The 23,907-nt window shown below is 38.2% G+C and overlaps 1 protein-coding gene across 2 annotated transcripts in view; it reads right to left on the bottom strand.

The window, feature by feature from the left end:
* Positions 1–9,311: 9,311 nt before the first annotated feature.
* Positions 9,312–23,907, bottom strand: part of SLC17A3 (solute carrier family 17 member 3) — a 36,457-nt gene continuing 21,861 nt past the window's right edge. Inside the window, exons 7-13 of one of the 2 annotated variants that reach the window (XM_014851580.3) lie at positions 16,586–16,704; positions 16,301–16,462; positions 15,887–16,016; positions 15,646–15,793; positions 15,249–15,339; positions 14,185–14,321; positions 9,312–14,101 (exon numbers count right to left, since the gene is read on the bottom strand). In XM_014851580.3, the coding sequence (XP_014707066.1) occupies positions 14,187–14,321; positions 15,249–15,339; positions 15,646–15,793; positions 15,887–16,016; positions 16,301–16,462; positions 16,586–16,704 (785 nt within the window). In that variant the 3' untranslated portion in view covers positions 9,312–14,101; positions 14,185–14,186. The remainder of the gene's footprint in view (positions 14,102–14,184; positions 14,322–15,248; positions 15,340–15,645; positions 15,794–15,886; positions 16,017–16,300; positions 16,463–16,585; positions 16,705–23,907) is intronic. The other variant, XM_014851581.3, reaches the window with a different exon arrangement.

Below are 23,907 nucleotides of genomic sequence, written 5' to 3'. Positions count from 1 at the left end.
ATGACGAAGCTAAATGTTTAATTTTTAACTTCACTTCCATCCTTGCCTTAATCTTAAGAGAAAGGTGAGTCTTAAAATTGTCCAGTGAACTAGAAACCTCCAGGAAATCTGCCAGTAATTTCATGACCACAGTAGACACTCTTAGTATCTTTCCTTGCCAGGACGTAGCCCTTGTCTGCTCCATAAGTGCTCCCAGGATTTTTTTTATTGAGGGTGGCTCTGGGTACAGAGTATTATTCTGACAGGAATGCTATGGTTTTCTAAATGCTCTATTGTTTTTTTTCCCTCTTCCTTTCTCCTTCCCTCCCTCCTTCCCTCTCTCCTTTCCTTCCTTCCATCCTTCCTTCCTCCCTTCTTCCCTTCCTTCCTTCTTTTCTTCTGTCTTTTCTTTCTTCCCTCCTTCTCCTTCTCTCTACTCCTCCCCTCTTCTTCTCTTCCCTTCCTTTCCTTCCTCTTCTCTTCCCTTCTCTTCTCTTTTCTTCTCTTCTCTTTTCTATTCTTCTCTTGTCTCTCTCTTGAAAAAGTCACACCTGTCTGACATTTAAGCTACTTAGAGAGAGACACATTTTATTTAGACGTGTCCTCCAGAGGCTGTGGCTTCCCTCATGGCTTCTCCAGCAATGACTGTAAGTTCTCCGGGTTCAGAAATACCTGGGAGCATTTTACCTTAGAACTCTTTGAAGGCAATTTACTGATCAGATAGGAACATCTAAGCCCTTAAATGAGTGATTTTGCACTATAGATAGTTTGTCACATACTTGAGCTTTTTTATTTCATTTTTATTATGCTTTTAAAGTACCTAATAAATGTTTGGCACATAGCAGATGCTGTACAAATTGAACCAGTTATTTTCTCTCTAAAGAAATGTTAAAAACCTTTAATCTGTTGTCCAAGAGGCTTTGATGTTCTTTTATATTCAGTTGGATTTTTTTCTTCTTTAGAAGTCCGGATTCTGCTGATCCTCTTCTGGTTGTTTCTGGATGTTTGTCCTCTTTGTCCAGTTTGGCACCAAGGCTGGCAATTTCTGGCATTTTCTGGTGCAAGGGCCGATTAGTGATTGAATGCACCAGGTCAGCAGTTGTTTAATGTCCATGTTTTAAATAAACAACGTCCCCATCTGGTGTCAATGTCCCAGGTTCTGGGTACTGATTACCCAGGAGAGAACCATCTTTCTGTTTGCTGGTGTCAGGGCTCTATGTTTCTCTGTAATACTCTCTGAAATCACTTCTGGATTCTGTGTTTTCCTTATTGAGTTTTTAAATTTAACATTTTATAATGGAAATTTTCAAACATATAAAAAATGTTAAAGAGTCTAATATAACCATGTACTCATTAACCAGCTTCGACAATTTTCAATATTTGGCCATTTGAGTTTCCATGTACCCAATGGTTTTTTTCTGTAGTATTTTAAAGTAAATCTCAGATGTTATATAATTTCTTCTATAAAAAGTACAGCATGGATATATAATTCATTAGGACTTTTAAAAGCATAACAAGCATGCCATCAGCACATCTTATAAACAAAAAATAATCCCTAATATCATCTAATAACCAGTCATTATGAAAATTTTCCCAATTGGTCAAAGTTATCCTTTTACACTTGATTTATTTAAGTGAAGATTGAAACAAGATTCATATTTGGCAATGAATTGTTATGATTCTCATGTCTCTAATTTCATAACAATTCCTTTCTTCATTTTATATTTACTATTACTAAACAACAACAACAACAAAACAGGGTCATTTGTAGAGTGGCTCTCATAATTGATTTGGCTAATTGCTTCTTTTTAGCGTCATTTGATGTGTTTCTTTATTCCCTTTTATCCTGAAATCTGCTAGGTATATAGAGAGGTTTGGTTAGATTCAGGACAAAAATACTACCCAGGGGTACTGGATACTTTCCTGATAGCAGGTTGTCTCACTTTTATTGAGGTAAGATTGGTCAGTGGATTCAGATATTCTCAGCTTGCCTCATCCACTAATAAAGTTCTCATCAGCCTTTCACTTACAGCTTTTATCAGTTGTTAGCAAATGTTGCCTAGACTCATTATATCATTAGAAGTTGCAAAATGGTGATTTCCTAATTCTATTATGCCTTCTTCAATTATGAGATGTAATTTTCTACAAAATAGGAAATTTACCTAGTCAAATATGTGGTTACCCTGAAATACAGATTAAATAGAAAAGTTAGGATAACTACTTTATAAAATTTCAGAGTAGTAGAGTAATTCAGTGCCTTAGCAGAGATGACTAAGTAAAGTTATGACCTCATGGATTTTATTTCATGCATTTCAATCTGTTGTAGTCTTTATCCTTTTTTGGTGCTCAAATTACTTCCTCTTTGGCCAGTGGGAGTTCCTTGAAGCTGGCTCCTATGTCATTATGACATGACTCTAGTGGTCTTGGATAGCTTCCTTATTTTCTAGTTCACACAAAACATTTTCAGGCTTCTAGTGCATATTTCCAGTTCCCGGAACTGGACTTTCTTAAGAAGTGCTGGTTCTTTTCAGTAGAAAATAACATTTAGAGGCCACCTTCTTGGCATTGGGGTGCTCCTTGCTCCTGGGTTTCCTTGCTCCTAGTCACTTTTCAGTGAAAGAGCTTGAAAAAAGTATTTTTTTAAGAAAAATAATTATAAATTCTGTCTGATATTTCTAATTCAATTTTAATGTTAGAGTGATTTTTAAAAGTTCTTTGATTTTATACTCTAACGTTTTTCTCTTATGTTGAACATCTTGGTTTCTAACTAATATAATTACTTTTTGCTTTATTGTATCTATATTAATGTCAAAATAACGCTAATGTTGTTACCAAAATAAATTTAGTGCCTCTCCTAGAAGCAGCCTTGAAATGAAGATTTCTAGGGACCGGCCTGGTGGTACAGCAGTTAAGTTTGCACGTTCTGCTTCGGTGACCCAGGGTCCGCCGGTTCGGATCTCGGGTGCAGACATGGCACCACTCATCAAGCCATGCTGTGGCAGGCGTCCCACATATAAAGTAGAGGAAGACAGGCACGGATGTTAGCTCAGGGCCAGCCTTCCTCAGCAAAAAGAGAAGGATTGACAGCAGATGTTAGGTCAGGGCTGATCTTCCTCAACAACAAAAGAAAGAGATTTCTGTAAAAGTGATTTAATAGTGTTATCAGCAAAGCAAAACAATAAAAACAGTAGTGAAATGGGGAAGTGGGCAGGGAAAGGAGGGAGACCAAATAAGAGTGTGATAACAAGCTAAGTGTGGAGGAAAGTAATTTGGGGTTAATCCTGCAAGGAAGCATTGGGATTAGCATAGGCTATACCTCAGAGTTATCCTAACCAAAGCTAAAGAAGTTGGAGTATTTGTGTGCCAGAATCTATTGATCACTGGCTGAGGGCTCCCTCAGAGAGACCCTGCTTCCCAGGCACATCTATCTTTCAGTGAATGCAGGTAAAGTAGGTTCCAGCAGCCCAAGAGCAGCCCTCAGACCAAATGATGGGTGTGCTGATTGTTGCCAGTGGAAGCACAAGGGGAACTTGTGTGCACCAAAAAATAAAGGATCCCAGCAGATGTAAGCAGATCATTGACAGCTTCTGTTACTTTTTACACTGCTTAGTTCCATTCTTTCTGCACATTAAGTTCACAGCACGGATTCTTCAGAAGGAGAAGAGTAGAGTTAAGTGAAACATTTACATTCCTGCTGCTGTAGTCAGTTCCAAGGACTTAATTCATATTCATGATCTCTCTTCTTCCATCCATTCCAGGTCTCCTTCTCCCTTGGTCAGTATTTCTGCCAGTTTGAGTTGCCTGCAGAAGGGGGTGACTCGATCATTTGTCTCTTGGGCATGAGGTCATGCCTTTGTCTGGATGTGGTTGTTGTAATGGGTAAGGCTCATTACATTAATGTGGTTGTCCTTAGTGGGGCACTTAAGAACATGCTGTCAGATCTACAGCATTGGCATGTTGCAGCATGTGAAATGACCATTGGATCTTGTAACAAGTGCCCATTTGCTGTCAAATGAGTCCCTTGGTCTGAGGCAATGTCACGCACGTCTGATGTCCATAACTCAGACACTCCAAGTACTCAGAGTGTGGTGCTGTTTGAGGCACTGTGGGCAAGGAAGGCAGACCCAATTCCAGAAAATTGCTACCCTTTTCCGGAAGGAAAAGGTAGTATATAATAAGTTTGCCAACAAATAGCTGGTTGGTCTTCCTGAAGGATGGTGCTACATAGAACATTAAGGATGAGCCCCTACTGCTGATAGTTTGGACATTCTGCAGTGACTATAGCTAGTTTAGCCTTGGGCAGAAGGAGCTCAGAATTTGGTACCTATTCTTGGCCTCCTCCACTGCCTACCAAGGCTAATCTTTTCAGCAGCCCATTAGCAAGCACAAGGGTGGTCAAGGATAGAGGGTAGCTGATGTCATTGACTGAGTCATCCTGTTCCTCTGATTATTTAATGCCTCTTCTGCAGAGGATGGTCCCTGGTGCAAAGTACTGTGTGATACAAAGCTCCTCAAACACAATTCCATCCACACACCTCTTCTCCAGATTTCTTTGTCATTGATCTCTGTGTCTTGCTCCTCCAACCAGTGATGAACCATTTACCACTCCCCTAGAGTTTGGATTTATCCTAGCTTCAGGCCATTTCTCTCTTTACTCAAAGTTGGAGAGATAAATTGCATCAAATAAGTGTATGCTCATTGGGAAGAGTTTCTCTTACTCGTCCTTTCAAGGTCACTCCCTGAGTACAGGTGTAGTGCAGCAGCTGTACACTTTTGGCTTACACCAATATATTGAGCCAACATATCTGTGAACCAAGCCTCAGTATTTTCTTCCTCCCTTGGTGGACCATAGATCACCCCCTGTCAAGCATTGATGCAACAATGGTAAGTGTTGGGCCATCTGATCCTGAAATGTTTTTGTGCTTTCTGAATCTGCTCAAGCCAGATTCCAGATGAACTACTTCCATTGTAAAATGGATTGCTTCTGAGCCTGCTTGAACTCATATGACTTGAAGAAAGCATCTAGCTCTCGTTTCAGAGTAACTTGATCTCATCATCAGATGTTCCACGTTGTCAGTAGCATGTCAGGAGCTGCTTTTTGAATGGAATATAGCGCTTTGCTTCAGATGTCATGACCTAGCTCCAGAATGTCTGGGATCTGAGCTATGAATCTCCTCTTGGAAACTGATGGAGCCTCTACATAGCACCATGGGATCTGCTGGGACATATGACCCACGCAGCAAGACTGCTTGTGCCACAGCTAGTTCTTCTGTAAGCCCTTTATTTTTATGGACCCCACTCAAAACTGGCATCCTTCCAGAGTCACCTGATAAATTGGACATTATTATATTCCTGAGTATGGTATATGTTGCTTCCAAAACCTGATGAGTTTTATGCCTTTTTTTCTACCAAACTTTGTATGGTTATTTCTTAGTGGTAGGGGTTTCAAGATAAAATAACTTGTCCTTTGACTTGGAGAGAATGTCCTGGCGTATTCCAGATGCCTGGATTCCCGAAAGCTTCACTTATATGTCAAGTCGTTGATACTTTGTAGACTTCCTCTCTCTTCCTTTGGAGTGTGCCTATCTTTACAGGGCATCCAGAATCCTTGCAACTTCTTACCATTCAGGTACTCTCAATATGATTTCATATGTATAGTGGATTAATATGATGTTTTAGATAACCAAGCCCCCTTAAGATGACACTCTGAAAGAGGCTGGAAAGTTAATGTAGTCCTTGGTAAGACTATGAATGGGTACTGTCGTCTATCCAAAGTTAACGCAAATTGCTTCTGATCCTCCTTTCTGATGGCTGTTCCAAAGAACACATTCACCAAATCAATACCTAAACATCAAGTAACAGAGCCTGTGTTCATCTGTTCTATTGAAGATATGCCATCTGGCACAGTACATGCAATTGAGGCTACCCTAGGATTAAGTCTATTGTAGTCCTCCATGATCTGTTACAGTCCGTTCTTGCTGGGGCACAGTGATGAATTGAATGGGAATATGATAGAGACATTATTCTCTGCCATTCTACCTGGGATGCAGTGTTGCTTCTGAATTACTAATTTGGCAGGAGTGGACCATTTCAGAAGTTCCCTTTTAAGTTCACATGATATTAAATCCTGAGTCAAAGCATTGTATCCCCATATTGACGAAGTCTCCCTTATCCAGCCTTGCGTTCCACCCCTCAAGACCCTAGTCCTTTATTCCAGGCATGCTCTCCTTGTTCCAGCCATGTCGTTGGGGAATAATCCCTTCCTTCCCTTAGTAGGACCAGTACTATGCTAGTTAGGCCATAGTAAGACCTGACATAGCTTTTTGGCCAGTATTAGTTTAATTATTTGTCCGGTATTAGAGGAAGTGAGGATAGACCTTGACTAAGCAAATATTTTCTTGCAAGGCATTTGTAACAACTGTGCTTTCTATACAGTCTTCAGACAAAAGGAGGCTGCTGTCCACCAACACCAGGAATCTGCGACTCCTGCAGGATAAATTTCAGGTCTACCCAAGACTTGACTTTAGCAGAAGAGACTTGCCATGCCTTCGAACCCAGCCTTCTTTGTGTTTCTGCTTCTCTGATAATCAAACCCTGAGTCTGATCTTCAGAACAAGTCTTCCCTCTTGCTATTGGAGCTCAGGATACCTTTAAATCCTGCCAGGGAAGTTTTCTGACTTTCACACCATCTATGATGTAATTCTGTAGTTTGAGCACCTCAGTGGTACTGAGCAACAAACAGCTAACTTCAAAATTGTTATAATTATCATTTCCCTATATCTATCAGTGCTAACAGTGATGTGGCTCAAGGCTGTCCCAGGTAGAGAAGCCCAAGGTGTCCTGGCCTACATGCCGATCTATATGACTCAATACATATCTAAAGTTATACGACCACACAATAACCAGACCCCACCTGCACTGATACCATTTAATGACTTTTACATCATCTTTCCTTTGTCTAGTAAAAATAAGTCACGTACCCATGCCTTATAAATTTAGCCCTAACCCTCAACACATTGCAGCTCTTCACTGCTCATGGGTCCTGTCCCCATGCCTGCAGCTCTTTACTGCCCGTGGGTCCTGTCTCCATGCTATTCTCTGAGTAAAGGAGCACTACTGCTAGACCTTGAGAGTCCAAGAAATCTTTCTTTCGACTCCTTGACTCACCGAGCCCGCATCAGCAGTAGTGACCAAGCCAGTGCATTCCCTTTCACCTGTATCTCATTTCCCATCCCAGTGTTCCACAGAAGAGAGTCTTAGCAATCACAATGTTCCAGTAGGCCAGGGTTACTACCACTGCTCTTACTAACATCAAATGGGTCCCTGTGCCATCTGGGCTGTGAGTGATCCAACTCCAGAAATCTATCCTGAGAGTTTGCATCCTAGGTTCCTTGTAGAAACAACTGTGTTAAATCAGATTCTTTAGAAGCAGATCCTGAGATGGGAATTCCTGTGATAATGATCTGTTAGACCCATTCCCAGGAAAAACTGGCAGAGAAGAGAAGTAAGATCCGGAAGGGATACCAAGTAAGGTCCAGCTCAATTCTTAGAGAGTTTGGGAGACAATGCAGGTTTTTCCTCAGGGGTGTCCCAAGCTGGAGCAGGGGTGCTGGAGTATTTATATCTGTGTAGCAATAAATTATTTGCTACAAGCCAATTTATGTCCAAGGAGGACATAAATTCCCAGGCAAGTCCATGCTGGCAGGCAAACCAGCTCTTATAGCCTGAGGGCCACCCTTAAGTAAAGGAAAATAGGTGCCAGGTATTGGGAACAAAAGCTCACCAGGAACTGGTATGCAGGAAAATGGTAAAGAGAACTGTCAACCTTAAAAATGAAATAGCAAGGTCTTTAGCTAAGCAAAATGAATTTGTTCCAGAATAGCGGAGGAATTGCAATTCAGAACGAGCAAACTATGGTGAAACATAGGCAAGTCCAAGGAGACAAAGGGAATGTCAGCTTTTATTAGGTTTTAGGAGGAAATTGTGGATGGCTGTGCTGGTTTTTCATTGGCTGCAAGTGGTGGGCAGCTTGTTGTTGCTGGGAAAGAAGGAAATCTTTCTTTCTGCTGAGGTCTGTGATGCAGTGAGTTAGACGTGCGTGAGAGTCCTCCCTTCATGGCACCATTTTGATTTAGGTTCCCTTTGTTCATTTTCACAGAACTGAAAGTGTATACTGCAATTACTGAATGTAATTGAAGACTTCTTATTTTTAATGGGGATTCATCTCTAGATTGATTTCTTTCTGTACTTCTGCATATCTGCACACATTTAGCCAAGGTGGAAGTTGTCTCAGGTTGAACCTAAGCATTTTTATTGCTAATATTCAGTAAAATATGGATATACCTAGTTTATGGAGGAATCCAATGGGATAGACCTCACCAGGAACCTCTTCATAAGTGACTACAGAACCCCTGGGAGTGAGGAAAAATGCAAAAAAAAACGAAAAACAAAAATACTTACCTAAAGGCATGATGGAGGCAGGCACATAATATCAATATCGCTGATCCAGAACAATGGTATAGTAAATGGGGAAGAGAAGCAATTAATGGGAGAGTAAAAGTTAGTGAGGTTCAGTCCCTAGGACCTCAGAGAAGAGAGGGACCTGCAGGTAAAAACTAAAGGGGCTTTTCTACCAAAATCTCTTTAAGACATGATGGACAAGGCTGTTATGCTTGGAAACTCATGCGATGAATTGGGAAGGGACGTTTGGGAAACACCAGTGCTTCAATTCAGTTTACCAGACATTTATTAAGTGCCTACACTGAGGGCTCAAGAAGCATGGCCAAGAACGGGTATAGTTAAATTATTGCTAGCTACCTGGAGCAGCTTCCTGGAATACTTATATCATTCACTGTGCCTACTTACATGTCTAATGGAATATCCAAATAATGAAAAGGAGTGAATCAAATGACCATATTGGAAACAGTTTTAAGTTTCTTGTTGGTTTGACAAAAAATATTGACATTGGAACGATAACACAAAACTCACAATAATAAGTTCCTCATTGGGATTCCCAGAAATATTTGAGCTTTATTGGCGGTTGAAGGCTTAGTAGGAGCAGGCTGTGGCAGGAGTCAGATCAATGCAATTCTTTCTCTCGTAAATGTGAAGTATTTCCCCCCACTTTTACCGCATGTTGGTATTGCAAGTCATTATTTATTGACTATCACCTGAAAGGTTTCATAATGTGTCATTATTTATTGAATATCACCTGAAAACTTCCTATCTTCATAAAATAGCTCAGTAATTTTACCCTTAAACAGCTCACTCCCAGTATCATGTGGATTATCCTATAAAAAATTACACTAAAATTAGTGTATGAAATATGTTGTATTAGAGGCTATGTGTATGCCTGGTAATGAACTGCTTGCACACAAAGTCATGAAGGGAGATCAGAGTATACAGACTTAAGGCAGGGGTACAGAAAAGAAAAACTAGCAGAAACCCATGCTAAGTCAGTACATCTCTGGTCATATATGTGCTCAAATGGGGAGGTCAGATGCCTGAATCCTTTATAGAGGAAACTGGTCACTTCTGGCCAAATGACCCCAATTGCGGAATTCAGAAAAAAGCAAGATGAGCACATATGAAGAGCAGGAGGGAAAGTCTCTCTTGCCCATCATGTTTCCTTTTCACATTAGACATTTTAATAATTAATGCATTTATAATCAAGGTCTTACAGTTGATATAAGTATATGGAGCTTTTAGGTTATAACAGGGAAAACTTATAGGTTTCATTAGCACCAGGTGAATTGTCTTTTCCTTTTACAACATCAAGATCATAGGGAACAAAGAGCATTCACCAAACAAAAATGTATCTTTGGAAGTCCTTAATCTAGATTAACAAGTGTAGGTAGCAGGCATTTTACAGAGAAAGAAAATGGATTCCCTTTCTTTTTTTATTTTTCTAGCTTTATTGAGATATAATTGGCATATAACATTATGTACATTTAAGGCGTACAACCTATTGATTTGATACACTTATATAATTGCAAAATGATTACCACCAAGTGTTAGCTAACACCTCCATCACGTCACACAATTACCATTTCCTTTTTGTGAGAACATTTAAGATCTACTCTCTTAGGAACAGTAAAGTATATAATACAGTATTATTAACTATTAATCATTATGTTGTACATTAGATCCACAGAACTTATTCAGCTTACAACTGGAAGTTCGTACCCTTTGACCAACATCTCCCCTTTTCCCCAGTCTTCCAGCTCCTGGTAACTACCGTTCTAATCTCTGTTTCTATGACTTTGGCTCTTTAAAATTCCACGTCAGTGATATCATACAGTATTTGTCTTTCGCTGTCTGACGTACTTCACTGTTGTGCAAATGACAGGATGTCCTTCCTTATAATGACTGAATAATATTCCACAGGATATATATATATATAACACTTTCTTTATCCACTCATCATTGATGGAAACTTAGGTTGTTTTCATGTGTTGGCTATTGTGAATAGTGCTGCAATGAACACAGGAATGCAGATATCTCTTTGAGATCCTATTTTCATTTCCTCTGGATATATAAACCCAGAACTGGGATTGCTGGATCATATGGTAGTTCTATTTTAAATTTTTGAGGAATCTCCATATTGTTTTCCATAGTGGTTGCACCAATTTACATTCCCAGCAACAGGGCACAAGGGTTCCCTTTTCTCCACATCCTCACCAACACTTGTTCTTATCCCTTTGACGATGGCTATTCTAACGGGTGTGAGGTGGTACCTCATTGTGGTTTGGTTTTGCATTTCCCAGATTATTAGTGATGTTGAGTACCTTTTCATGTACCTGTTGGCCATTTATATATTTTCTTTTGAAAAATGTCAGTTCAGTTTTTCTTCCCATCTTTTAATCAATTTTTTTTTTTTTGGCTATTGAGTTGTATGCGCTCTTTACATATTTTGGATATTAGCCCCCATCAGATATATTATTTGCAAATATTTTCTCCCATTCCATAGGTTGCCTTTTCATTTTGTTCATGGTTTCCTGGACTCCATTTCTTAAAGAGAAAATTTACATTTCTGATTTTATATTTTCTTTCTAAACTCCTGCATCAGAGTCCTTTTTGTGTCCTCCAAGACCTTGCTCCATCTCTTTGTCCTATCCTTCTACAACTTCACTCCCACTCCACTATTTCTTCCCCAAAGCCTCCCATGGGCCAGTCCCTTTCCCCCTTAGGTCACTCGTCCTTTTCCTGTATCCTCCTCTGGCTATCTTCCCATCTCCTCTCTTCCCAACTGAACTTTGTGAAAATATTTGTCTTGCTTTCTCTATTTTCTAACTCCCATTCACTCACCAGCAAACTGCAAACTGACCTACAAACACGCATCTCTGATAAATGTGCCTTGAAAAAGCTACCAGTAAACTAGTCAGAAGATGACTGGGTTCCTTTCCTGACCTCATCTAACTGAACTCCACTATACTTGTTATTGCTGACATGCCATCTTTCTTAAAGGCCATCCATGTTTATGAGTTTCCATGATAGCTGTATCCTCCTATTGTTCCTCATATGTGCAAGCTTGCCTTTTTCATCTCTGTTATGAGGGGGGATTTCTTATTCTGCTCACTCCTTTAGTGTTGACATTCTGTCTTTGGTTTGGTGCTTTTCCATTCACAGACTCTCTGAGCATGAAACATTCCAGAATTTAGTGCTGAACATCTGCTCTTTTCTCCTATATCTTTGTCTCCAGCCCAGTCCCTTTCTACAAGTTTCAGATTTATGGTCTGGCTGTTTGTTGGGCTTGCTGTTTTATGTTGAATTGTGTCTCCCCAAAAGGTGCTGAAGTCCTAACTCCCTGTACCTGTTAATGTCACCTCATTTGGAAATAGGGCCTTTGTAGATGATCAAGTTAAGATGAAGTCATTAAGGTGGGCCTTTATCCAATATGACCAGTGTCCTTATAAAAAGGGGACATTTTGATACAGAGACAAACATGTACAGAGGGAAGATGATATGAAGACACAGGGAGAAAGCCATCTACAAGTCAAGGAATGCCTGAGGCTACCAGAAGTGAGGCATGGGACAGAGTCTCCCTCACAGCCCTCAGAAGGAACCAACTCTGTTGAGATTTTGATTTCAGACTTCTAGAGCTGTGAGACAAAAAAAATCACTGTTGTTTAAGCCACTAGTTAGTGGTACTCTGTTATGGCAGCCCCAGGAAATTAATAGATATGCCCACTCGATAATCCCACTATTACCACTAACACAACACGTCCCAAAGTCAACTCATTATCTTCTTTCTGAAAGGGCCTCCTCTTCCTTCATTCTCTGGCTTAATTGTTCAGACCATTCTCTATCCAGTCTCTCAGGTTAAAGACCCAAGACTCCTTAACTGCTCTCTTCTCCTGTATCCAGCTAACCAAATGCCATGATCTTTCAATTCTACCTCCTAAACATTTTTCCTGTCTCTCTTCTTCTCTCCATCTTAGCTCTGCCTACCCTAGTTAAGTCCTCACCAATGCTGTGTGGACCATTGCACAGGTGGTCATTTAACTAGTCTTGCTGATTCTGCAATTGGGGCTGAGTGTTCTATCTAGAGACAAAATCTGCTCATGTCACTATTGCTTGTGAGATATCCCTCAAGCTCCCTAACATGGCAGACAAGACCTCCATGCTGTGGTAATGCCCATTTCTCTAAACTCATCTTCTGGACTTTCATAACTGACCACGCAGGCAGGTGATTCCCTTCAGAACCAATTCTGTTTCTTGTTTTCATGCTTTTGCACAAGTTGTGCGCCAGTGTGGGAAATCTTACCATACTACTTCCTATCTAACATTTAACTCAGGAATTACTTGCTGAAGGAGATCTCCCCTGTGCTTTCCAGTTCGGGATTGGAACCCTTCATCTGGTCTCCCATGATGGCCTGGATGCCCCCCTGCTATTGTAACTAAGACATGCACTGTCATCTATTATTATGTCTGTCCTCCATATTAGAATGGGGCATAGTGACTGTGTCTAATTTAATTTACTGTCCCAAGGGGCTAGACTCTAGACTATAGCAAGATCTCAGTAATTATTGAATTTATTTAGATTTGACTTTCAACATCCTTGCCCTAATTTTTCACTCATAACTAATGTCCACTACATCACCTCTATACAAAATGACCTGATGGCTGTAATCTCTGTCTGCATGGTAGAGATCACCACAAGAAGCAACCTAGAACATGGTCCTGGCCCCTCTGAACATGCTCTGACCCACTGATACCTATGAATTGTCATTTTACAAAAATACTGATCCATTTGATGTTTGAAGCTTTATATATGATTTGACCATGGAATTAGTTGCATCTCAGAAGGAAAACATGGCAGACTTACACTGAGTAATTTGAGCACAGTGTTAAAAGAGACATTTTACACAGGGTTGGGAAGGTGGTAAGGAAATCCTAAGATACTGTGGGGAATCCCAGAGCTAGCAAAATAAAGGCAAAAAAAAAGGACCTGAAGAGACAGGGGAAGAGAGAAGTTACCAGACCATGTGGAGGAGCTACCTGTCAGGAGCTGTGAACGGTAGTGGAAGGATCAGCCAACTCCAGACCCTATAAGGAGGAACTTTAAAGATAGATACTCCCTGTCCTCACTCTCCTACCTCGTTGAAATCCAGCAGAAGCCATTGGACAAAGGAGGGTGGGATGCAAGCCATGCGGGTCAGCCTCCTTGGCCTGCACAGGATGAAGTAGAGTGTAGCGCACAAAGGGAGGAACACATTAACAATATATCCAGCCCAACAAATATAAATTAATAATCATTTTCACAAACAGGAAAAATCATTGCCCTAGTGAGGTTACCACCCTAGATTGAGAATTTCAAAACATTATTTCCTGTTTCGAGATCCAGAAACTGTGAATGGAGCCTATTGGCTCCTGCATGGCAGCTCCTCCAAATCCATTGTTAATTCTATGAAGATGACAACTTTGTTGTTGGCTATCATTTTATTTGAATTTTCATTCAGCTTATATTTTCCTCAAAAATAAATCTGAGTAAAATAAAGAACTGATCTTGGATTTGAAAAGATCCACAGCGAACACAATTCTTTCTGTTGGTATTTTCATCACTGAAGCCTTCTCATTTATGAATAAGGTGCCTAAAGACTTTTCATCTGAGGTGGAATTACTAAGAAAGAAAAATGACATATAATTAAAAATTTAAGTAGTATTTCTGTGGCTATAACCATAGATGAAATCATTATCCTTTACCTTCATAAACGAGTGAGTTTCCTCTCTTTAGCCCAGTCTTGGACATCTCCTTCTCCAAATATGAGGTAGATAAGCAGTCCTAAGAGGTTAATGGCAAACATCAAGAGGAAGACATTCCTCCACCCAAATTCAGAGTCCTGGGGACACAAAACCTCAAGTGAATATTATCCCTTTCATCCTGTTTTCTATGAAATTCATATTAATAGTTTAGAAGACAATGCTCTCTAGTGAGTGTCCATGAAGAAATTCATTTCCTGAAAGTGGATGGATAGTTGCATGGAAAGAAGAATTTCAAAATACATTCAGAATATTCTTGATAAAAGGGATTTAGGGACCTTTACGATTAACCTACAGAACTGCATTTGTCACAATTTATCAAAGTGCCATACACTTTTTCTTTCGTGAGAATCATAACAGCATAAAATATACTAAGAATGTTTTCAAAGTTCGTCTTGTATTGTGATGGCATAGTGAAAAGATTGTGGGCTTTGGAGCGAGACAGGTCTAAGTTGGAAGAATTCTGATTCTATATCTTCTTAGCGGAAAGATTTGTTTTATCAGATTTTAAGTTTAATCATCGGGAAATGAGGATAATAATATTCCACTTTCACAATTGGTGTAAGAATCAATAATTAAGTGAAATTACTGCATATAAAATACCTATAATAACACCTGCATGTATCAGACACTTAAACATATTTACTTTCATTATCTCTGCTTTTGCATGGTTAGGCAAATGAAAATTTCAAAGTGTTGCAGAAGACATGGCCAGTTGCATTCATGCACAGAATCATCATCTCACGAAATCTATGTGGCTGTGTGGTTTCAGTTTCAAAGACTGAATATTACTAGCGGATCACTAGTTAGTTCTTTGGCTTTAGAATGAGTAAAGATGGAGGTCCAGAAAGAAATTGTTCTATATTTTTCTTTGCCAGACTGACCTTATGACTAAGTTACTCACAATTTAATTTTGTTTTTCAAAATGTGAACACATTCTTTACGCTATTACCTTTCTGAGTGGATTTGGAAGGGCATTTTAAGAGTCCTTGACAGGAAAACTCTACCTGACTGAGGAGAAATCCACTAACAGTGGGTGCCAGGACAGCTGCTATTTGTGCAAATCCCCTTGCGGCTCCCGTGAGAAAACTGGAGTATCTGTGGGTGACAGGAATGTTCCAGGCTAGATCTAGAGATGCTTGACAGTATTCTTCAGACTTTCTCTGTGTATGAATCCCTCATATAATTATACCCAAAACTACTTGTGCTATGTGTGTTCCACGAAAGGCTCAAAGACACATCAATATTACCCCTCCCCCACATACCTGAAAAAAACAGCCACAGGTCTATCTGTTGTCCTTGCCCATGATTTATTATTTCCCAAAGTTTAGGGCTCCCTGAAAGCTAAGCAGGCTAAATTTTTCTCAAAAAAGGTGAAAATAAGAGTGGAGATTGGAGTCTTACCTTGGAGCAATATCTAAGGCATTGATATAGACCCCTGTCTGACATAATGAGCTTAGTCCACAAGCCAGCGTCAGGAGGGTCATTGTTGTGATATAGCTGGAGGTGAGGTAAGGCAGAGCCACCAGGAATGCTGAGGGAGGGAGAATTCCTAGGGAATGAAGAGCACACAAATTAAACAATGAGACATCTTTGGCCATTGTGTATGCTTTATGAATTACTGACCCTTAGGCCCTGTTCTTACCAAGAACTGTAGCAATTTTCCTGACTGTAACAATCCTAAAATTCTTGGTCAGAAGGAAATCTGCCAGGTGGCCTCCCAGGACACCAATGACCCAGGCAACAATAAAGGGAAGGGCAGACAGGAACCCATTCTGAGGGGAAAAATTTGAGTAAACCATCATAATAAAGGCAGCGAGCCCACATGTTTTATTGATGAATCACTGATAATCATACTGACAATCCTGTAATCACACTTTCTTAAGAAAATCAGTAGCCTCTTCAATCACATCCTCAGAAAAGCTACGGGCATGAGTATTAAATATTAGATTATTTCTTGGTAATAAAAGATAAAGCTTTCTAAATGGAATGATTTGTGAAGGCAGAGTAATTGTGAGTCATGCTAATAGGAGTAAGGGTTGAGGGGACATATACTCACATCTCTGATGTTAACATGGAACACACTGCTGATGTAAGTTGGTGTGTATACAATAAATATGTTAATTAACCACAGATGGCTGAAACTGCAAAAACAAATGGACCAAAAGGGAAGCGATCGGACCACAGCTTTGATGGGAAGAGACTGCTTAGAAGAGCTGACCTGAAAATAAATTTACTGATCAGAATAGTAAGATCTGAGACATGGTCACACATTCTTAGTCACCCTGAGAAATCCAGATGCTGATACAACACAGCTGGAGAAGGTTGGAGTCCTTACGTGTACCTGTTGGGCCAAGGAGGATATGATGTATTCTTTTTCTGTGACATTTATCCATGGGTGTGAGACAGGGTCATCATAAACCAGAACAAACCAGAGAAGGCAGCAGACACAGCCAATGCCTCCTGCAAGCAGAGGGTAAAATTGGTAACTGAGCTGATTTCTGCCTTCTATATCAATTTTTTTTACATTGGGACATTTTCTGGTACAGGTCTTGGGAAAAGCTCTTGCTCATAATAACCCCTTTCCATTTCTCAAAAAAATTCACATGAATATCACAGCTTTCTAGAACCCAATCCTTTACATTTCTTGATTATTTGTGCATGTGGAAATCACAGACCCTAGGAATGGCACAAATTTGGTATCTCAACCTTTTTAATATTAGTAAAGGAAGAACTATTTCTCTTCTCACAACACTTCTGAAAACAAATGTGTGGGGTTTTTTCACACTAAGCAATTCTCCAATTCTCTGTGGACACCAACTTGGTATCCTACAGTTTAGCTTAACTCTGACACGGCCTGGCATAGTAAGGGCTCAGTCCCACAAGACTGCCCCCCACTTCAGACATCAATTCCAAGTAGCGGGTCCCCAGCTTACCTACACTTCTGTTGGGCTTGACTACCAAGTCAGAGGTTCCCACAACTCCATCTTAGGTTTGATAATTTGCTAGAACAGCTCACAAAACTCAGGAAAATTTACTTATGTTTATCAGTTTATTATAAAGGATATGATAAAGGAAACAGATGAACAGCCGGATGAATAGATACAAAGGGAGAGGTCCTGAAGGGTCCAGAAAACAGGAGCTTCTGACCTTGTGAAGTTGGAGTGTGCCACCCTCCCAGCACGTGGATGTATTTGCCAACCTGAAAGCTCTCAGAACCCCATCGTTTAGGGATGTTTTGGAGGCTGCATCGTGTAAGCATAATTGATTATTAGCAAATTCTGCAGCCACCATCCCTCCTCAGAGAATGGAGGGTGGGGTCAAAAGTTCCAAGCTTCTAATCATGGCTTGGTCTTTCTGGTGACCAGCCTCCATCCTGAAACTATCCAGCAGGCCACAAAGAGTTACCTTATTAGAACAAAAGATGCTCCTATCACTTGGGGAATTCCAAGGGATTTAGGAACTCTGTGTAAGATGCTCCTGTCATCCCCATCACTTAGGAAATTACAAGGATTTTAGGAGCTCTGTGTCAGGAACTGGGAGCAGACACTATATATACTTCTTATTATGTCATAATTAACCATTCTAATAGGTGTGCAGAGGTGTATCATTGTCATTTTTATTTGCATTTCGCTAATGACTAAGGATATTGAGTTGACCACCTTTTCACGTGCTTATTTCCCTTCTCTCTATCTTTTTCGGTGAAGTGTCTTTGTCCATTTTTTAATTGTTTTTTTTTTCTTATTATTGAGTTTTGAGAATTATTTATACTTTCTGGATAAAATTCCTTATTTTATATATATAGACATATGTTTTGTAAGTATTTCTCCCTATCTTGGCTTGTCTCTTTATTATTCTCATAATGCCTTTTGAAGAGGAGAAGTTTTTGACTTTGATGAAATCCAATCTATCAATTTGTTATTTTATGGATCAAGCCTTTGGTGGCATATCTAAGAAATCTTTGCCTACCTAAAGAATAAAAAATTTCTCATTTATTTTCTTCTAGAAGGATAATGATTTCAGATTTTACAATTAGGCCCAGGATTCATTTTGAGTTAGATTTTGTATAGGGCACAAGATATGGATCAAAGTTCTTTTTTTTTTTTTGCACATGGATATCCAATTTTTGAGCACCATCTGTTGAAAGGACTATCCTTTCTTCACTGAATTGCCTTTGAATCTTTGTCAAAAATCAGTTTACCTTTTATATGTGAGTCTATTTATGTCTGCATTATGTTTCACTTGTCTATTTGTCTGTCTTTATACCAATACCACAATGTCTTGATGACTGTAATTTTGTCTTGACATCAGGCAGTATTAGTCCTCCAACTTTGTGATTCATTTGCAAAATTCTTTGGCTATTCTAGGATCTTTTATTCTCATGAGAACTTATTAATTTTTTTTTTGAGGAAAATTAGCCCTGAACTAACATCTGCTGCCAATCTTCCTCTTTTTGCTGAGGAAGATTGGCCCTGAGCTAACATTTGTGCCCATCTTCCTCTATTTTTTATGTGGGATGCCTGCCACAGTGTGGCTTGATAAGTGGTGTGTAGGTCAACACCCAGGATCTGAACTGCTGAACCCTGGGCTGCCAAAGTGGAACATGTGAACTTTGCTGCGCCACCAGGCTGGCCCTGAATTTTCAGTGCATAAATCTTTCACAGCTTTTGTCAGATTTATCTCTGTATTAAACATTTTTTTGATGCTATTGAAAATGATACTGTTTTCTTTAATTTGGGTTTCTGATTCTTTCAATTTTTATATATCTAAAATGTCCTTTATTTGCCTTTGGTTTGAAAATTTTTTCTCTGACTCTAGAATTCCATGTTGACAGTTTTGGTTTTTTTTCTTGCAGTACTTGAAAGATGTCATTCCATTGCCTTCTTGCTTGCATTGCTTTTGACCGGAAAGCTGCATCATCTTCTTTGTTAGTCTGTATATAACATGTTTTTTAGCTTAGCTGTTTTTAAGATTTTACCTGGTTTTGATTTTCACTGGTTTTGAACCATTTGATTATTGTGTAGCTTAGTGTAGTTTTCTTCATGTTTCTTGAGGTTCATTGAACTTCTTGCATCTGTGAGTTAACATTTGGAAATTATTTCTTCATTTCTTCTTCTGTTATTTCTTCAAATATTTTTTTCTGTTCCTCCATCTTGTTCCTCACCATTGGGCACCCCACACCTTACTGCTGTTCTCATTTCCTTATTATTATTTTTTTTCTCTGTGTGGTTCATTCTGGATGGTTTCTATTGCTATTTTTAAGTTCATTAATCTTTCTTCTATTGTGTCTAATCTGTCATTAATTCTATCCATATACTATAGTTTTCAATTCCAGAAGTTTGATTTGGGTCTTTTAAAAAATATTTTCCATGTTTCTATTTAACTTTTGAATAAATAGACTTATAATACAGTTATAATAACTGTCTAATTTAATGCTCCTGTCTGCTAATTTTAACATTTATGTCAGCTTTGGGTTGGTTTTGATTGTTTTATTCTTCTCATTATTGTGGATTGTGTTTTCTTGCCTTTTTTCCATGGAGCCAGACATTGTGAAGTATACCTTGCTGGGTGTTGAATATTTTTGTGTTTCTGTAAATACTTTTGAGCTTTGTTCTGGGGTGCAGTTATGTGGACACAGTTTGATCCATTTAGGTCTTGCCATCATCATTTGTGAGAGGGATATACAATAGTGCTCCCTCTAGAGCTAGTTATTTCTTACTACTAGGAAAGGCTTTTATGAGTATTCTGCCCAATCACCCATGAATTATACATTTTTTCAGGCTGTCTTGTGGGAACAGGCACTACATCTGATTTTCTGTAAGTAGTGGACACTGTTCTTTAATCTTTTCCAAAGACTTTTCCCCCTGGGCTCAGATGACGTCTTCACGCACATCCTGATCAGTGCTTTGCTGAGTATCAAGGGGGACTCTTTAGTATTTCTGGCTTCACAATCTGATTCATAAAGTGTTTTCTCTCCTATTTTCAGGAAGAATTTGTGTAAAATTGGTATCATTTTTTACATGTTTGGTAAAATTTTCCACTGACATCATATGGGTCTGGGGTTTTCTTTGTTCAAAACCTTTAAACTGCAAAATCAAATTCTTAATATATATGAAATATTCAGATAACCTCTTTCTTCTCGAGTGAAATTTGTTACTTTATATCTTTCAATGAATTTGTCCATTTTATCCAAATGATTAAATTTATGGGCATAGAGTGTTTCATAATATCCATTTATTATGATTTTTTTAAACATTTGTAGGGTCTGTATTGATATCTGTTTTTTATTCTTGATATTGGTTATCTGTATCTTCTCTATCTTCTATTTATCTATAATATCTATCTACTTCACCTATCTATGTTATTGATCTTTTCAAAGAACCAATTTTTAGTTTTACTGATTATTTTTCTGTTTGAATTAATTAATTTCTGCTTTTATTTTTATTTCTTTTCTTCTATTGATTTGGGTTTAGTTAGCTTTTCTATTTTTCCTTCTTAAGGTGTAAGTGCAGATCCTTAATTTGAAACCTTTTGTCTTTTCTAATGTAAGTGTTCAATGTTAAAATTTTCTCTCTAAGCATTGCTTTGGCTGCATTCCACAATTTTGATATATTGAGTTTCATTTGCATTCTATTCAATTTAAAAATTTCCCTTGTGGGGCTGGCCTAGTGGCACAGTGGTTAAGTCCATGCGCTCTGCTTCAGTGGCCCAGGGTTTGCTGGTTTGGATCCTGGGCATTGACCTATGCACAGCCTATCAAGCTAGGCTGTGGGAGGGATCCCACATGTTAAGTAGAGGAAGATGGGCACTGATGTTAGCTCAGGGCCAATCTTCCTCAGCAAAAAGAGGAGGATTGGCAGTGGATGTTAGCTCAGGGCTAATCTTCCTCAAAAAATAATTTCCCTGTGTCTTTTTCTTTAACCCATTAGAAGTGTGTTATTTAATTTTCAAATATTTGGAGCATTTCTAGATATCCTTCTGTTATGGATTTTTAGTTTAATTCCATTATGCTCAAAGAACACATTTTGTATAATTTTCTATTCATTTAAATTTGTTAAAGTTTGTTTATGAGTCATAAGATTGACTATCTTGGTGCATGTGCAAAGTACACTTGAAAAGAATATTCTACTGTTACTAGATGAGGTATACTTCATCTGTCTTCCACAGTCTCTAATTGTGGATTTATCTATTTTTCCTGGCACTTCTATTAGTTTTTTCTTCACATATTTTGAAGCCCTTTTGTTAGATGCATATACATTTCAAATTGTTATCTCTTCTTGGTGAATTAACACTTTTATCTTTATTTGTTGTCTACCCTTATCCCTGGTAATAGTCCTTGTTCTGAAGTCATCTTTGGCTGATATTAATATATCCACTCTGTTTTCTCTTGATTAGTGTTTTCTTGGTCCATCTTTGTCCACTGTTTTATTTGTATCTATCCATGTCTTTAAATTTAAAGTGGGTTTCTTGAAAATAGGATACAGTTTTGTCCTTCTTTCTAAATCCAGTCTGAAATCTGTATCTTTGTAATTGATCTATTGAAGCCATTTATATTTAATATAATTCTTGATATGGTTGGATTTACATCTACAATTTTATCTGTTTTTTGTTTTGTTTTGCTTTCTCTATGTACTTTTTGTTTTTTTCTTTCAATTGTTTTTGCCTTCTATTAGTTTATTTAGAATTTTTAAATATTCCAATGTAGTTTTCCTTTTGAAATTTGGCTATGTCTCTCTATGGTTTTTTATTTGCTGCTTTAGGGAATACAATATACATATCTATCTATTCTTATTCTTAATTTAGTCATAGTATTAGAGTTAATACTGTAGTACTCTAAGCAAAATATAAAAGTCTTGCAAATATATAGGTTCCATTACCCTCTCCACTGGCCATTATGCTATAGTTGACATATAGTTTACATCTGCATACATTGAAAACACCTCCAGACAATGATGTAAGCTTTACTTTCAACAATCATACATATTGTAAATAACTTAAGAAAAATAGTATTTTTTTATACATTCATTATATTTATAATTTATGTTACTCTTCACCAGGCTGGCCCCTTGACCCTCATTTCTGAAGGGTATTTTCAATAGGTATAGAATTCATGATAAACAGTTCATTTCTTTTAGCACTTTAAAGATGGTTTTCCACTGTCTTCTGGCCTCCAAATTTGCTAATAAGAAATCTGTGGCTTTTAAGTTGTTGTCTCCTTGTGTGTAATGTTTTATTTGTTTTCTAGCTTTTTTAAAGATTTTTTCTTTAACGTTTTTCAGCACTTTGATTATGATGTATCTAAGTATGATTTTCTTTAATTTGTTCTCTGTTAAGTGTTCACGGAGCTTCTTGAATTAGTAAATTTATGTCTTTTGCCAAATTTGGGTATTTTGAGGGTATTATTTTTTCATATATGTTTCAGCCCTGAACTCTTTCTTCTCTTCTTCTCTGATTCTAATAACATGTATATGATTCTTTTGACATTGTCCCATTAGCTCTTAAGGCTCTCTTTAATTTTTTCCAAATGTTTTATTTTCTTCCTTCTATTATATACTTTTGCTCTGTCTTCAAGTTCACTGACTTTTTTTATTATCTCCATTTTCTCATTAAAGCTATATAGTGAATTTTTTGTTTCACATAATGTATTTTTCACTGGTAAAATTTCCACATTGTTCTCTTTTTACAATTTACATTTCTCTGCTAAGAAATTCTATCTTTCCATTCATCCTATATGTATTTAACTTTACCTATAGAGCATGGTTATAATGGCTGCTTTGAGACCTTTACCTGGTAATTCTAATATCTGAGGAACCTCAGGGCTAGCATCTACAGATTGTCTTTTCCCTTCAGAATTGGTCGTATTTTCCTGGTATGCATATGTTGAGAAATTTCTTAATTGTATCTTGAACATTGTAATTGTTATGACTTGAACCATGATTTAAATCAGTGGAGTTATTACAGCCTTTGCTAATCCACTTTGGTCTGCCCCATGCATGTGCAATTCAGGGGTGATCCTAAAGCTTGTGCACGTTTATCTTCAGGTCTTTCCCCTCTTTCTTCCATACACTATCCTGCTTGCAGGAGTCTATTTTCCTAGTTCCTCTTTTTAAAAACATGGAATTTCTATTGGAATTTTACTCATCTGCACCATGGTGACTAGGCTCACTCTCAGGGCAAAGCAGTGAGAGAAATGAGAAAAAAAGAAAAAAGGAAAGTCAATTCCTTGCCTCTCACCTTTCCAAGTTTTTAATTCTTTCCACAATCTGTCTACTTCTGTTTTTGTTTCAGAGTCTTCAGGTTGTGCTTTTTGTATTTTGTCCAGAATTTTAACTTTTAATCAGAGATAGGTTGTGGTAGACTTATGCTAAAAGAATAGAATTAAATCTTAGTAATTATTTCTTGAGTGAATGAAATTTTTTCAGTTGTATGTGTGTGACTATACATGTGTGTTTGAGAAAATGTGTGAGAGAGCAGAGAGTGAGAGTGAGAGAGAACACATGAGAGAGAGAAAGAGAAAGAGAGAGAGTATTAAATGTTTACTTGAGTTCATTATCTTGAGGAACATTCTGGATTGACTGGCCCACATAGACTATTGTCCCACATTGCTCTATCAAATTACTGAAGCCATTGAAATGACAAGGTAATGTCTAAAACTGAAAAACAGAG

This window comes from Equus asinus, chromosome 8 (genome assembly GCF_041296235.1).
Source record: "Equus asinus isolate D_3611 breed Donkey chromosome 8, EquAss-T2T_v2, whole genome shotgun sequence".
Lineage (NCBI taxonomy): Eukaryota > Metazoa > Chordata > Mammalia > Perissodactyla > Equidae > Equus > Equus asinus.
Note: the sequence above shows the minus strand (reverse complement) of the source record. Positions and strands in the feature narration are given on the sequence as shown.